The sequence below is a fragment of the Gobio gobio genome (genome assembly GCF_949357685.1).
Source record: "Gobio gobio genome assembly, chromosome: 10".
NCBI classification, from domain to species: Eukaryota; Metazoa; Chordata; class Actinopteri; order Cypriniformes; family Gobionidae; genus Gobio; species Gobio gobio.
Genome location: NC_137116.1, coordinates 54413229 through 54430390, shown reverse-complemented (window position 1 = coordinate 54430390; position 17162 = coordinate 54413229). Strand labels below are relative to the sequence as shown.

Sequence of the window (17162 nt, the reverse complement as noted above, 5' to 3'; positions counted from 1 at the left end):
GGCCGTCAAACCCGCGAAGCGCGGCGTTTCGTGCCCGGAGGCCGTTCTATCCCGTGTGGCACACGCGAGAGCGTGGGAAGCCATTCCAGGTGTATCAGAATGGGTGCTGAAAACAGTGAAGCACTGCTACACTCTGCAGTTCGCTCGCCGCCCTCCGCGCTTCTGTGCGCGTACGGAGATGAGAGTGAGCGAGGAAGTAGCACATCTACTTCGAGCAGAGATAGCCACGCTGCTGTGCAAAGGGGCTATAGAACCGGTTCCCCATTCTATGAGCGAGTCAGGCTTTTACAGCCGGTATTTTCTCGTGCCAAAAAGGGATGGGTCGCTCGGTCGATTCTGGATCTGAGGCGTCTGAACAAAGCTCTTATGAGAAGATCGTTCAAGATGCTCACGACCAAGCAGATCCTCGCGCATATTCGCCCGAGAGACTGGCTAATCTCCCTAGATTTGAAAAATACATATTTTCAAATCAAGATAACGCCGCGTCACAGGCCATTCTTACGATTCGCCTTCGACGGCCAGGCTTATCAATACACCGTCCTTCCGTTCGGCCTGTCACTAGCACCCCGTACATTTACGAAGTGCATGGACGCGGCCCTCGCTCCCCTGAGAAGTCGAGGGATGCGAGTATTGAACTATCTGGACGATTGGCTCATCCTGGCGCAGTCAGAGGCCGAGCTCCTCGCCCACAGGGCAATGCTGCTCAGCCATCTGGACAGCCTGGGGCTCACGGTCAATTGGACCAAGAGCTCATTAGTGCCCACGCAATCAACCTCATTTCTGGGTTTGAATCTGGACACTGTGGCAATGTCAGCCCGCCTGTCACCCCAACGCGCGCGCCAAGTTCGGCGCATGGCTGCGTACTTCCGGCCGGGCAAAATCGCACCTCTCAAGCTCTTTCAGAGGATGCTGGGACGTATGGCCTCAGCTGCAGCTGTGCTCCAGCTGGGCTTAATGCGTATGCGCCCGCTGCAATGCTGGTTAAACGCCCGAGTGCCTCACAGAGCCTGGGCGTCCGGAGGCTTCAGGATCAGAGTGACTCAGGGCTGCGTTTCAGCCCTAGAGCCCTGGTTAGTAGCCGAATGGTACCAGCGGGGAGTGACGATGGGAGCCATCTCACACCGCAAGGTCATCTCGACGGACGCCTCCACCTCGGGTTGGGGCGCCATTTTCGAGGGCAGATCGGCCTCGGGCCTCTGGTCGAGCGGAGAAAAGCTCCTACACATAAACTGTTTGGAGATGATAGCGGTAGAGAACGCTCTCAAGCAGTTTCTCCCGCTTATACTAGGACACCACGTGTTGGTCCGGTCGGACAATACAACACAGTGGTGTCCTACGTGAACCGGCAGGGCGGTGTCAGGTCCAGGTGTCTGGGCAATCTGACAGAACGCCTGCTCGTGTGGGCACACAGCTCGCTGCGCTCGCTGAGAGCTGCGCACGTACCGGGCCACCTCAATGTGGGCCCGGACAAGCTGTCCAGGAGAATGGTCCCTGCACCCTCAGACAGTCCAGCTGGTATGGCGCCTATTCGGCAGAGCGGAGCTCGACCTCTTTGCAACAAAAGAGAACGCCCGCTGCCCGAGGTTTCTGTCCAAAAGCGAGGATGCGCTGTCCCAACCTTGGCCCAGCCTCCCGCTGTATGCTTTCCCGCCGATTTCCCTATTGCCCCAGGTCATAGCGAAAATCAGGGAGACGCGCCGCCCGGTGCTCCTTATAGCGCCGCGCTGGGAGAACTAGATTTGGTACCCAGAGCTGGTGAAGCTGTCGCACTCACCCCCCTGGCCAGTTCCGCTGACAGCAGACCTCCTCTCTCAAGCAGGAGGGTCAGTTTGGCATCCCCATCCAGAGCGATGGTCTCTGCATGTATGGGTGACCAACGGATACCCGTTGACCTGCCCGAAGGGGTTATGAACACGATTTCACACTCTAGAGCCCCCTCGACGAGGCGGTTATGTAGTTGTAAGTGGTCGGTATTCACTGAGTGGTGTGTTTCCAAGGGATTGGACCCACAGAAATGTGGGGTCCAGCGGGTGCTCTCCTTCCTCCAGGAGCTTTTGGAACTGGGCAGGTCCCCTTCCACGCTCAAAGTGTATGTGGCGGCTATAGCAGCGTTCGCTCAGACGACGCTAGGTAGCACGCTAGGAAGGAACGAGCTCATCATCCGTTTCCTCAGAGGAGCCCGACGGATGAATCCCCCGCGGCCCCCATCGGTTCCTATATGGGATCTGGCCTTGGTCCTAGAGGCCCTGAAGGCTCATCCCTTTGAACCGCTCGAGACTGTGGAACCAAGGTTCCTTTCGCTAAAAACCGCGTTCCTGATAGCTCTGGCTTCAGTAAAACGCGTGGGGGATCTACACGCGCTCTCAGTGAGCCCGACGTGTATGGAGTTCGGCCCGAATGACTCCAAGGTCATTCTTAGGCCGAGGCATGGTTAGGCACTCCCTTCAGGGCGCAGATTGTCTCCCTCTCGGCTCTGCCAGCATCCGATGAGGGGGACGGTGGCAATGTCCTCTGCCCTGTCAGGGCATTGAGGGTTTACGTCACACGCTCCACCGCCTTCAGGCACTCTGAGCAGCTATTTGTTTCGTTTGGAGGGCGCACTAAAGGTCTCGCCTCCTCGAAACAGACCCTGTCCAGGTGGATAGTGGACGCGATTGCAGCAGCTTACGCTTCCAAACACCTGCAGTGCCCGCTAGGTGTCAGAGCACACTCCACTAGAGGCATGGCCTCTTCATGGGCTTGGGCCAGAGGGATTTCCATCCACGATATCTGTATGGCGGCAGGCTGGGCCTCCCCGTCTACGTTCGTGAGATTTTACAATCTGGAAGTTCCTGCCTTACAGGCGAAAGTGTTATCAGTTCAATAGGGCTGTTGGTTCTGCCCAGTGATTCTGCGCAGACATAGCTCACATACTGGTAGTAAGTTCGGTACTAGGCTTATGTGAATTTGAAGGAGACCGGCGGTGCCGTTCCCTCATTTACGAGACAAGCTGTTGTGAGTTTGAAGGTGACCGGCGGTGCCGTTACCTCACTCATATAACAAGATATTGTGAATTTGAAGGCGACCGGCGTTGCCGTTCCCTCATTCATGAGACAAGGTGTTGTAACCACCCGTTGTAACCACCCGTCAGTTCGAATGAAGTGTCGGTATATGTGGTGGCCCGTTTTCCTTACCGGCCACCCTGCCCGAGCAGTGTTATGGTCCCCGGTTCCCTGGGATACATTTGCTGTACGCGAGGCGCGCACGGCGTTGACAATGTGTTCCCGATGCGTAAGGAAACTTACGCAATACGAAAGAAACCTCTCGTAAGAGAACTATACTCGGTTACTTAACGTAACCTCGGTTCTCTCTAGAAGAGGGAACGAGTATTGCGTTCCTTGCCGTGCGCCCCGCGGGCTTTTACGCTTCAGAACTACAAAAACCGAATACGCAGCCCGTGAGCCCCGCTTATATACACGTGGCCACGCCCCACCTGTAGGCAAATGAAGCCAGGTGGGCGCGAAGCCTCATTGGTCGCCACGTCACGCGGGCTCACCGATAGGCTGCTGCAGTTGCCAGCAGAGCAGCCAATAGCACGCTGGAATAGCCTGCTATGGTCTGCCAGGCTGCCGCACTGCGTTGACAATGTTACAAAATTAAGGATAATTTTGGGTTTTTCAGAAATCTCGAAGAAAGAATACTTTCCCGATGCGTAAGGAACTTACGCAATACTCGTTCCCTCTTCTAGAGAGAACCGAGGTTACGTTAAGTAACTGAGTATCGTTTTCCAGCACACACACACACACACGCGCACGCACGCACGCACGCACGCACACACGCACGCACGCACACACACACACACACACACACACACACACACACACACACACACACACACACACACACTAACCAAGTGAACTCTGTGTGCTCTTTTGTTAACACAGACTCCATCAACACCACCACAATTGATATGGGCAACGACTACACGGATGCATAAATAACCAGAAGACTTTCTGAAGAGAGAAGAGCAGGCCTGAAGAGGAGAAACAAACTTCTACTGTAAAAATAGAAGTGCAAATTATACAAATTATTCAATTAAATCAAATTATTCCTTTTGTATTTTTATTTTATTTGGAATACATATTATATGAATTTAAACCATATGATTATTTTAGATACAAAATTGTAGAACTGTGTATTTCAGCTTTTTATTTTCTCTGTGTATTGTAATTTTACTTTCTCATTAGGATGAATTGTTTATTCTGTAATATTCCTCACTTGTATGTTTAGATAAAAATGTCTGCTAAATGATTGAATTTAAGAATAAATGCTTCACTTACTGCTCTAGCTTTAATTTCTGTCTTCATACAGCAGAGGGCAGTAGCTTATGTTATACTACACACATATTTCTTATATGTAGATCGAATGTATGAAGGTGTTTTTGGTGCAAAACAACTGAACACGTGTGAGAGTGGAATTTTTCTGAGAGAAAAATATTTTAGGAGTTGTAAACTTGTAGATTTTTTTTCTCACCTACAAACACAACACAACAGTTACACCTTCACACATTCTTCACTGCAGGTTCACAAATCCTATTCTATGAATCACACATGAAGAAACTCATACGCTCACATTTTTGCAACAGTTCCTGCAGTGAATATGGTGCAAAACGCATTCACACACCTGTATCAAAGATGTGAAGTCACAGACAAATTTTGCACATCCTCAAATTAATATGTGAATCCATGCAATGAGAGTTGCGCACTTGTAGAATATTTGGTCACAAATGCATTTCTTTTCTGTCCAATTCCTACAACTGCTTGAATCTGCTGCTACGAGTCTCAAACACGTTTTTTTCGCCTTCAAATGACAAAAATTTTTGATACGGGTGTGTGAATGCATTTTGCACCATATTCACCGCAGGAACTGTAGCAAAAATGTGAGCGTATGAGTTTCTTCATGTGTGATTCGTAGAATAGGATTTGTGCACCTGCAGTGAAGAATGTGTGAAGGTGTAACTGTTGTGTTGTGTTTGTAGGTGAGAAAAAAAATATACAAGTTTACAACTCCTAAAATATTTTTCTCTGTGACTTCAAATTTATTGATACACGTGTGGATATGCTCTACAGATACAAATTCCACTCTCACACGTGTTCAGTTGTTTTGCACCAAAAATACCTTCATACGAATGCTTGGTCTTTTTTAAACTGTATTTAAAGGGCCTGCAAATCAAACAAGCATGTTGATCTGTATTTGTGCAGAATGACCACAAGTATGATATAAGTTAACCTCCTGAAATCTTTTAAATGTGAAAGTAAGAAATTGATCGATGGAAAGAACTTAACAATTATAGTTACATGTTTGCTAATGAAATAAACCAATTAAAAGCCATTTGTGTGGTGTGGCTTTTGTGTTCATGGTTAAGTAATGCAATTTAAAGGAGACGTTTACTCACCGTGGTCTTTAAATAACATTGACATTAATTTGTGTGCAGCCTACATAACAATAACTGTCCTGGTCGAAGTGTAACTTTAATGCAATTGGTCAAATCGGTGAGCAAATGATTTGCATTCCCGCTGAAAACAAGCATTCTAGTATGAAAATGTTGCCTATTAATATATATATTTTTTTATTTATGTGCCTGAGGGACATGGCGTAAATGTTTGGGAAAGCTGCCACACCAATGATCAACCTCTCCTCATTTTTGCTTTGCTTGGGAACTGATGTGGTCTGAACCAAAGTTTACAGGACTGCTGGAAAACTCAGAAATTAGTTAATTCACAACCTTCCTTACACACAAGTGAGTAGTTTTTTTTATGTTTGTTTAGTTCAGTTTTTTAGCTTGTATAATAATTGATTTTCATATGAAGCCTGGACACATTGGGTTGTTTATATGTTTAAATGTTTGTTGCACATATCTTCTGATGATTTTGTAATAATAAATATATTACAACATGCAGTCAATAATACGACTGTAGTGTTGTATATGTTGCAAGACATTGAACAGGGAAGCGGTCACGTGAAAAAAGAATGACTCAAACGAGAAGACTCGAGAGATGAACTAATCTTTTCTGTTTCCGGACACATGTATTGCATATGAGGCTGTCACGGCCCAGATCAGACATGATAATCCGAACTAACGGCTCATACCAGAAGACACGAGAGGTGAACTACACTTTCCAGGGAACAGACGTGATTAAATGTGAAGTCAAGTCAAGTCAAGTCAACTTTATTTATATAGCGCTTTTAACAATGCAGATTGTTTCAAAGCAGCCCTACAGTGTTAAACAGGAAAATAATGCAGCATAATTTTATTCAGCGTCTAGCCATTCTGGAGAAAATGGTGATGTCATCAGTTCATTTCAATTATCATACAGTGACAGTGTGGGCTTTAGATCAGTAATTAGATCAGTAATTTAGTTTATATGGTTAATTTAGTTTAATAATTAGATTTATTTCGATATTTAGTTAGAAAATTTTAGAAAAATGTAGTGTCCCCAACTGAGCACGCCAAGCCAGAGGCAACAGTGGCAAGGAAACCAAAACCCCATCAGGTGACCTAATGGAGAAAAATAAACCTTGGGAGAAACCTGGCTCAGTCGGGGTGCCAGTTCTCCTATGAACTGTGACAAAGGAAAGAACGGAAAGGAAAGAACGATTTGGATCGGGAGGTGAGGTGAACTAACAGACTGCATACATAGCCTGAAGACCAGCTTAAGCAATTCATTAATCTTTTCTTTTCTCAAACTTTTCTCAAAGTTTGGCCATTGCTGCATTAGCTTATAGTTTATTTTTTATTCCAAAAGAACTAAATGTGTTGAAAAATGTAGCATGTAACATTTTAATTAGATTCTGCTCAAATGAACGAAATTACTTGAAAAAAGATTCGTTCATTTTGCTGAACGAGATTCAAAGATCAGAGTCAGTAAAATGATCCGAAATTCCCACTACTACTACTCACTTGTGTGTAAAGAAGGTTGTGAATTAACAAATTTCTGTATCCAACACGGCTATCACGTCACGTGACAAAAGAACGAGACTCGATGAACTGTTTCTGCATTCAGCCTATGGGGATTTGCTTGTTTTCACTTCAAGAATGAGCTGCTGACATGATCTTATAGCACTCCTTGCACACGTGAGTTATTGCAGGCGTATATAAACACGTTATCATATCGGCAATACATATCGGCATAATTTTTTCATTTTAGCCGATGCCGATTTTTATATTTTAAGCGTTTATCGGCCGATTCCGGTGTTGTGCCGATAAAATCGTGCATCCATAATAAATGCAGCACTTTTGTTTTTGCCGCCATTTTTCAAGATCTAAGACTTTTTCTTTTCTTGTACACAAAAGACATATTTCTCTCAAATATTGTTCACAAATCTGTGTTAGTGAGCACTTCTCCTTTGCCGAGTTAATCCATCCACCTCACAGGTGTGGCATATCAAGATTAGACATGATTATTGCACAGGTGTGTCTTAGGCTGGCCACAATAAAAGGCCACTCTAAAATGGGCAGTTTTACTGTATTGGGAGGGTGTCCAAAAAAAAAGTCAATATCTGGCGTGACCACCATATGCCTCACGCAGAGCAACACATCTCTTTCACATAGAGTTGATCAGGTTGTTGATTGTGGCCTGTGGGATGTTGGTCCACTCCTCTTCAATGGCTGTGGGAAGTTGCTTCCCCTATTGTAAAGGTATGACACACATTTGGGCCTACAGACCTTCCAACATCTCTTTGTCTTTAGGAATTCCAAATGGTCCTTGTGGTACGAAAGATGGGGGTTGAAATAGTAAAGCAAATATCTTTGTTCATTTTCAATCCTACATATTCAAGTCATCTGGTCAAGTCGTTGTTTATATCGCAATATATATTGCAGAAAAACAAAATTTCGCAATGTCATTTTTTCCCAATATCGTGCAGCACTAGTTGCAAGACAAGCACAAAGAATTTCAATATATTTCCCAAGTCCTTCCTGTTACGTAAGCACAGCATATAAAATGTTTAGTTTGAGAACACACTGTCTTTCTCTCTCCATGCATTCTGCAGATATCTGACTACTTTTGGCCTCTTCTTTCTCTGGACTCTATAACTTCATCTGTTAAATATATATGGATATTATTACTGCTACATTATTAGTTTTGCTATTATAGTTTTCATGTTTACTTGATATATTTGTTTGTCTTTATTATTTTACATTTCAAATTTGATATCTGACATAATTTGTTCGTCTGCCTGGATCACATCAAGCATGAACCTGCTTTACATCCTTTTATTAGTCCTCTGGTCAGCTGTCAGTAAGTAAACCACATTTCTCTGCCTCAGATTCTACTGTAAGGATAGGCGTCAATAGAATTGTTTCTGTGTGTTTGAGATTCATCTGATATGACAGAAACCTGATTAGGATTAATACTATGGGCCCTATTTTAACGATCTGAAACGCAAGTGTCAAAACGCGAAGCGCAAGTAACTTTGTGGGCGGGTCTCGGCGCTGTTGCTATTTTCCCGGCGGGATAAATGGCTCTTGCGCCCGGCGCAAATCTAAAATGGGTTGGTCTGAAGTAGCTTCATTATTCATAGGTGTGGTTTGGGCGTAACGTGAATAAACCAATCAGAGCGTCATCCAACATTCCCTTTAAAAGCAGGTGCGCAAGTTCCATTATGGATTGCTATTATTATGGCGTATTTACCAGGCGCACGCCAGGAGCGGTTCACAGCCGAGGAGACTGATGTTCTTGTAAGAGCAGTGAAAGACAGAGAAGTGAAGTTGTAATGTTGTACATTATGGTAAAGGTGATTTCACAGTCTTTTTTTTTCAGTCTTTCAGTTTTTTCAGTTTTTCAGTCGATTTTTGTTCCTGGTTCTTGACGGACAAACCAATTTGTCAGATGTCCTTATATACATATATGTCTTGCCACTATTGGGCAAACAGGTCTTATCCTTAATTATTACAATTAGCCTGAATCATTTGTAAGCTAGATTTATGCCTATTTTTTCCACATCTTCGTGGCACACCACAATGATTTCCGTCATCTCATGTGTTAATATTTTTTTTGTGTAACAATTTATGATTTGCAAAAATAACTGTTGCATCTGTGTAGATTACATGAGCAAAGTGTATGCGCGTTGTGCACGCTATACATTATGGTCAAGCATGCGCCCTTAAAATAGCATAATGAACAACGCGCAACGCGCCACTGACTTTAGACTAGGTTTTTTCTGGTCAGTGGCGCAATTGTTTAATGGAACAGCAAAATAGCACCAGGGATTGTTTGCGCCGGAACACGCCTCCTTTTTTGCGCTGAACCGCCCAGGAAGCGCAAGTTCATTCACTAGTTTAGCGACGTGCTTCTGTGGAGGGAAAAGCGCGCTTTGCGCGGGTGCAAAATAGGAATGACACATGCGTCGGTGTACAAAGTCAATTGCGCTGGGTGCAAGATAGGGCCCTATATGTATATGTGACATGACATGACATGCATGAGGTCATTATTTCCTTAAAATAATTTGATACATTTATGACATATATCACTTTATTCTACAAAACCTAATTCATTTTTTTGTACATTTAAATACATATTTTATGTTTTGTTATCTTAAACCCCCAAAATGTCAGGTGGTGCAACTGTCTGAACAACTGAACAGACAAAAAATGGTCTCTTATTTAAAAAAAGAAAAAGGCTTTTGGATATACAATGTGTGTGTTTTGATATTTTGATGTTGTTTGCTGGTGTATTTGGACAACATTGAGTTTGAAATGAATGTATTTTGAATGTATAGACTCTCGATATTGTTAATGATTGAAATTTCTCCATATAATAATCCTAATCAGATGCTGTCATATGACTAATTGATTACAGTATGAAAGGACCGAGTGAGTTGTGTTTCCATACCCTGATGAAGGCTTATCAGCCGCAACACATTGGTGTACGGTTACATGATAATGTTTTTAAAATGTTACAGTCATGAATAAATTAAGGCAATTTATATTTTTTCTAAATTTTTGAGTGCCTTGGAGATCTTTCTGATGAAATCTGAGAGATTTCTGTTCCTCCATTGACAGTCTACGCAACTACCACTTAGGGGTTTCAAAAAGTTCATAAAGAAATCCTAAAACTAAGTGGTTTAGTCCAAATTTTCTGAAGAGACTCGATCTCTTTATATGATGAACAGATACAATTTAGGCTTTTATTCAAATATAAACATTCATCAACCCACACATCAGTTGTGGTAAACAGAAGCTCAAGTATGTTTGCTTGACGTGCGAGAACCAATGAGGTTTATTCTCGTGTTACGCATCACGTTTGAGCTTCAGCAAGAACCAATGAGGTTCATTCTAAAGCATTCAGATTCATTCAGATCCACAAATGTGTAATAGATTCACACATGCACTGGAAGAATGTACATACTTCCCATGCTATAAAATCCACCAATACACAAAGGTCATGAAGTAGGCCTGTGTGTAATTCAATGCACAAATAAATGCTGAGCCATTTGTATTGAGATATAGCAATCAGACTTAAATCTCAAGAAAGAAAATTGCAAGAGGTTTAAGAAAGTCTTTTGCACCATAGACACGTTCCCATTTTTTGCATTATGAAGCAGCGTCTACTCAGGGAACCACCTGTGTTACATTTAATAAGTAACCTACACATTTTTCTACATTTTTACTCATAATAGAATGTGTTGCCTATTGTCTGATATTATTTGTCTTGTATTCAGGTACTACCAGCTTCTTCCTCATCTACAACAAGGATCACAACAAATGTGTGTATGCCGCGAGTGCTACTGTAGTGCTGACGGCGCCATGCGACGCATCTTTCAAAGCTCAGCGTTTCCGATGGATTTCCTCTTCACGGATCATCAGCCTTGCTTTAAGTCTCTGTTTGGGGGCCGAGAAGATCGAAGACAAGGCCAAAGTTATCCTTCAGCCCTGCAATCAATCTGACCCTGGACAAACCTGGGAATGTAAGGAGGAGAACTTGTTTGGCTTGAAAGGATATCCACTGCACCTGAATTATGGAGATTATGATGAGCCAAATATGATGTTGTATAAAGGAACAGGTGTTTGGAGTCACTGGCTGATTTATGGGACTGACAAAAATTTGTGTTCTCGTGGATATCAAGGTACGAGTCCACCTAACAGCCATTAAAACCTTTATAATAATGGCTGCCAAAATGTTAAATTCATATCCGATTTGCCTATTAAGAATTTCCCTGTATGAAGTTAGCATTTGTTTAACTAGGTGAAAAACTTCTGTTTCCTTAGTCATTTAAGTTTTTCTGATAATTCTATATTATAGTTAAACCTCTATGTTTAATTTCTTTATGTTCTGCAGAGAGGGCTAGTGATCCATTTGGGAAACCATGCCAGTTCCCTTTTAAGTTTAACGGCCAGTGGTACGCTGACTGTACTGTGGGTGGCAGGAGTGATGGTCTGCTGTGGTGTGCCACAGTAAAAGATTACGACACGGACGAACAGTGGGCATTCTGCCACCCAATAAGTAAGACAGCAAAACTATTCCCTACAGAAACATCGCTCATTCAACATCAACTATAGGCACTTTGATCAGCAGTGGTTTTCAACCAACCTCAAACCTCAAGATGACATAAAATTATTTAAAATATGATAAAACAAACATTCATAATATTTATTTTAATAAATTAACCTAAAAACATTGTGGTGGATATGTTGTGGTGCTGTAAGGTTAAATGAATGTTTTGAATGTTGCCTTAATTGTTTTGACAGCATTGAGTTTAGTTTAGAGAAATTTCCCGCAGTTGGGAAAAAATATTATATATAGCAGGGAATAAATCAGCCCAAAAATTTGCCCCCATTTTTCATGAGCTGAACTCAAAGTCTAAGACTTTTTCTATGTACACAAAAGGCATATTTCTCAAATATTGTTCACTAATCTGTCTTAGTGAGCACTTCTCTTTTGCCGAGATAATCCATAAATGTTGGTCCACTTCTCTTCAATGGCTGTGTGAAGTTGCTGGATATTGGCAGGAACTGGAACACACTGTCGGATACGCCGATCTAGAGCATCCCAAACATGTTCAATGGGTGACATGTCCTGGAGTATGCTGGCCATGCAAGAACTGGAATGTTTTCAGCTTCCAGGAATTGTGTAAGGATCCTTGAAACATGAGGTGATGGTCATGGATGAATGGCACAACAATGAGCCTCAGGATCTTGGCATGGTATCTCTATGCATTCAAAATGCCATCAATAAAATGCACCTGTGTTCGTTGTCCATAACATACGCCTGCCCATACCATAACCCCACCACCACCATGGGCCACTCAATCCACAACGTTGACATCAGCAAATCGCTCACCCACACAACGCCATACATGTTATCTGCCATCTGCCCTGTAAAGTGAAAACCGGGATTCATCCGTGAAGAGAACACCTCTCCAAAGTGCCACTCAAGTCAGTTACGATGACGAACTGCAGTCATGTTGAGACCCCGATGAGGACGACGAGCATGCAGATGAGCTTCCCTGAGTTTCTGACAGTTTATGTAGAAATTCTTTGGTTATGCAAACCGATAGTTGCAGCATGACAATGCACGGCCCCATGTTGCAAGGATCTGTACACAATTCCTGAAAACATCCCAGTTCTTGCATGGCCAGCACACAAAGGAGAAGTGCTCACTAACACAGATTTGTGAACCATATTTGAGAAATAGGCCTTTTGTGTACATAAAAAAAGTCTTAGATCTTTTCAGCTTATGAAAAATGGGGGCAAAACAAAAGTGTTGCGTTTATAATTTTGTTCAGTGTATTTATGCAAAAGAGGCCAAATAGAACTCAATTTGGTACTCTCACTGCCTATGAAGCGCTACTATGTGAACTAGTGTTGTCAAATGTAAGCAATTCATTCATTCATTCATTCATTCGGCTTTATTGTCCACCTTAGTGGAAATTTGTCTTCGACTTCTCCGAACATAAATACATCAATGACACCAACAAGAGTACAGTACTACCACTATCAACATACAACAACAGAAAATGGAAAAAAGAAAACAGCGCAGCTGATTGAGATAAGATAAATTTCGATCTACAATAAATACATTTTTAGCACAATTTCAGTTTAGATTAAGTTCCTGTATGGCATGGGGAATAAAAGATTTCTTATAGATGTTCCTGCTCGCCCTAGGGACCCTGAATCTACGGCCAGATGGAAGCAATTCAAACTTAGTGGGTGTAAGGTGTCTGTTGATATCTGTCGGGCCTTCCTGAGTACCGCCTTATCAAATACATCCCCAAGCTGCCTCTGTGACTTGCCAATCACCTTCCCTGCCGTATTAACAATTTTAGAAAGCTTGTTTTTATCTCTCACATTCAGGTTACCATACCAAGCTGTTATATTAAACTGTAAAATACTTTCTACAAGGCCCCTATATGCCATCTCAAGAATATGCTGACTGACCCTGAAACTCCTCAGGTTTCTAATTAAAAACAATCGCTGATTAGCTCTCTTAAAAATACTCTCTGAGTTAACATTAAAACTTAAAGTACAGTCAATGATTGTACCCAGGTACTTAAAATTTTCAACTACTTCCACAGGCTGGCTGTTAAGTACAACAGGGTTGATGTTACTGGCCCCTCTTGGTTTCGTTTGTATTATAAGTTATTTTGTTTTAGTCACGTTAATTTCCAATTTAACAGTTTGACACCAATCCTGCAATAAAGTGACTTGGCTAAAATAAGCTTCCTCATATTTTCTGTGAGAAGTCCTACCAGGGCCATGTCATCAGAATATTTAAGTAAACTAACATTGGTGCTGTGCACAGTCATATCATTTATATAAATTGAAAACAACAATGGTGACAACACACAGCCTTGTGGTGCTCCAGTATTTATAACAAGCTCATCTGAGTAGACCCCATTCATTAAGACTCTCTGAGGGCGGTCAGTTAAGAAACTTCTAATCCAGTGAATGAGCCCACCGTTCACATTCATCCTATGAAGTTGTTCTAAAAGAATATCAGTTTGCATAGTTTTAAAAGCAGAAGTAAAATCAATAAAAAGAACCCGAGCAAGTGACTTTGGTTGTTGCAAATGTTTAGCTATTTGATTTACAAGAGTAAGAGTTGCGTCCTCTGTGCCCCTGTGTGACCTATAGGCAAATTGAAGGGGGTCAAGTTGATTCCCAACAGAAACCATACGATGGGTGCTGACCACTCTCTCCATACACTTAGCTAAGAGTGGAGTGAGTGCCACTGGTGTAAAGTCTCCAAGGGCTATAGCCCTAGAGACTTTAGGCACAGGTATTATTGTGGATTTCTTCCATGAATTTGGAAAAACACCACCATTCAGCAAAGTTGAATCCACACCGCTGTCTCCACTGTCCTTTGAACGGCTCGTTTGCTTCCTGCTTCTGTGAAGTCCATCCCTCCGAAAAACGCAATGGTCTTAGATTGGTTAGATGGCCAAATATAGTTTGTAGTTCTGCAACAGCTCTCTCTCTTTCGTAATGACTGCGATGTGGCCTCGCCCACTTTGTTGCGTGTTCGCGGGGGCAGTGTTTATGTTAATAGCAAGGGTTTATGATGTCACCAACCCGGGAAGAAGCTTGTTGGAGTCCAAACCGGCTGTTTTTGTAGGCAATAAACTGCCATAACTTTAAAAGACAATATCTCCGTTTGCATTGAACTTTCAGCGCTGTAACTTTGCAGATACTGTTTATGCTCAAGCAGCAACATTACACACTAACTGAAGTTAAAAAAGTGAAATCGCATGCAACCACCCCTTTAAAATAATCCATCTTTATGTTGTTTCAACATGAAACTTTATGTTGGTGTTTTCTTTCAGATGCCTCAGTGCCCAGCATCACAGTGTTCAGGCAGATGCAGGACAGAGAGCATGTGATAGTGATGTGTTCATTTGGCAGGAGGTTCATTGAGAGCTCTTTCCAGCTGTCAGTGGAGGGTGATCACAGCAACACACTGAAGAACCCACTGTGTTATTCAGGTGAAAAGTGTGTGTTTGATGTGAACGTGAGCACACCTGCTTCCTTCACCTGTGTGCACAAGATTAATTCTGTGGTGCACCGTCACAGTGAGACCTACACAGATGAGGAAGGAGTTTCTTTATTCTACATCTACTTTTCCTCCTCCATTGCTGGTGGTCTCGTCATCATGACTGTGGCAGTGATCGTGACCGCCATCAGGAGCAAATAAACGTGTGTGTTTCACCAGTTACTCACAGTCAGATCAAAATCTATAAATGACAATAATGAAAGTGCACACACAATGTGCTCAGAGCATCTTAAAATGCTGTTATGCATTTAATCTTATTTTATTATTTCCTTACAAGAAGCTCAAAGACTATTATGCAGACTTCCGTTTTCTGAGCTAAAGATGAAGTGAATGAACAGAGTTTCTCTTCCTCAATCTTATTGTCGATGACTGTAATAGCATTACATATGCCTACACTGCTCGAATATAGTTTAAATGCGTTTATTAAAATCTCAGGTTAGTTTTTGTTTTGAGGTGCATTTTGAAATCTGGCTTTGTCTTGACTGTGTTTCTGATGATTTGATAAGTCTTTAGCCAAGACTAACCCAGTGTGTATGTGTGCAGTCAGTGCAACGAAGAGTTTATTTACATTTTAGCCTAGAAACGTAGTTTGCGTATTATCTGGCCAAAGCTTTGGGGTGTTTTGACGTTCAGTTCAGTCTGATAACTTTATTTTTTTATGTTTTGTTGAGATTTTCTTTTATATTTTACATGATGCAATTTTAGAACCGTGTGTTGCAGCAACTTTACTTTCTCATTATGATGAATTGTTTATGCTGTAATATTCCTCATTTGTATGTTTAGATAAAAATGTCTTTAAATCAATTAATAAAAAATTTAATGTTTCACTTACTGCTGTAGCTTTATTTTCTGTCTACATCAGATGGCAGTAGCTTATGTAATATTGCACAAATGTTTCTTACATCATAACGATTACTTGCATGAATTACTAGAGAATGTGAACTGCAGATGCTGCAGTTAATTACAATGAATGATACATGAACTAATACATGCATACAAAAAAGTGCAACGCCACAAAATATATTTTAGTTTTAATCATTGAAACTAAATAAAGTTTTAATTTAGTTTTAAAACTAATAAAAATATGTTTTTATATGACATATATAAACAGTATATTTTTCTGTATATTGTCTAAAGTACAAATGTACTATTTGTCCCAATTTCCCATAATTATTTATGTCCCAGTTTTGATTTCTAATCCTGGCTTAATACTGCCATTGGAGACTCTATGCTATGAATCTATGCTTCACTTCAATATATATATATATATATATATATATATATATATATATATATATATATATATATATATATATATATATATATATATATATATATATATATATATATATATATATATATATATATATATATATATATATATATATATATACATATGTGTGTGTGTGTGTGTAAAGTTAATCAATGCAGTGCCACTGGAAACAATGATAATACCACTTCCTGAGCTCAGTTTGTGCAATAGGCCATTTTACTTCTTCCAAATGTAATAATTTGAGTGACTAGTTTCATTCCTTTTACATTTTGATACAACAATATCCTCCGGGGACCCAGAAAAAAAATGTTTGAATTTAGTATTTTTTCATATCATTACATTGTTTAGAGCATAAGAAACTTTTGAAATATGATATTTTATTCATATGTTATGATATGTCGTCTGTAGTTGACACCAGGACTCAGTTGTTTAAATAAAATGACATGAAATTGCATGTATAGGCAAAAACAATAGGATTTATTTTTAATTCACCAATCAATTTTTAGGTTTCAGGATTTTTTTTTAACCAAACTTTGTTTGAAGATGATTCTGAACTATGTTATGAAATGTATAACGGAACGCATTGCTATACCATTTTACTTTATGCAATATGTGGGTAAAATGGCCATACTTGGATTTTCCCATTCAATACAATGCATCTACACACTGCATCTAATTTGCATATTATGCCTACAGTCAGAGCTCAATATAGTTTCCTGTGTTCTTAAATTAAAATGTCACACCAGTTGTTGGTGTGAAATGCATTCTGACACGCAATGCTTTAAAGACAATTCTGTCATTAATATATGATGAGGCTTACTGTCCTGACTGTTTGTGATGGGTTTGTGTTCAGGATTTGA

General features: G+C 41.3%; 1 protein-coding gene across 1 annotated transcript; it reads left to right on the top strand.

The window, feature by feature from the left end:
* Positions 1-8006: 8006 nt before the first annotated feature.
* Positions 8007-15859, top strand: LOC307132223 (macrophage mannose receptor 1-like). Its single transcript, XM_079826393.1, has 4 exons — positions 8007-8279; positions 10702-11106; positions 11319-11483; positions 14803-15859. Exons 1-4 carry the CDS (start codon positions 8234-8236, stop codon positions 15168-15170), a joined length of 984 nt encoding a protein of 327 aa, XP_079682519.1. The 5' UTR covers positions 8007-8233; the 3' UTR covers positions 15171-15859.
* The last annotated feature ends 1303 nt before the right edge of the window (positions 15860-17162 follow it).

Coding starts and splice junctions, on each gene's coding strand:
- LOC307132223 (XM_079826393.1), top strand. CDS start 8,234: ATGAACCTGCTTTACATCCTTTTATTAGTCCTCTGGTCAGCTGTCA. Junction 8,280..10,701: donor AGTCCTCTGGTCAGCTGTCA/GTAAGTAAACCA, acceptor TCTTGTATTCAG/GTACTACCAGCTTCTTCCTC. Junction 11,484..14,802: donor GGCATTCTGCCACCCAATAA/GTAAGACAGCAA, acceptor GTTTTCTTTCAG/ATGCCTCAGTGCCCAGCATC.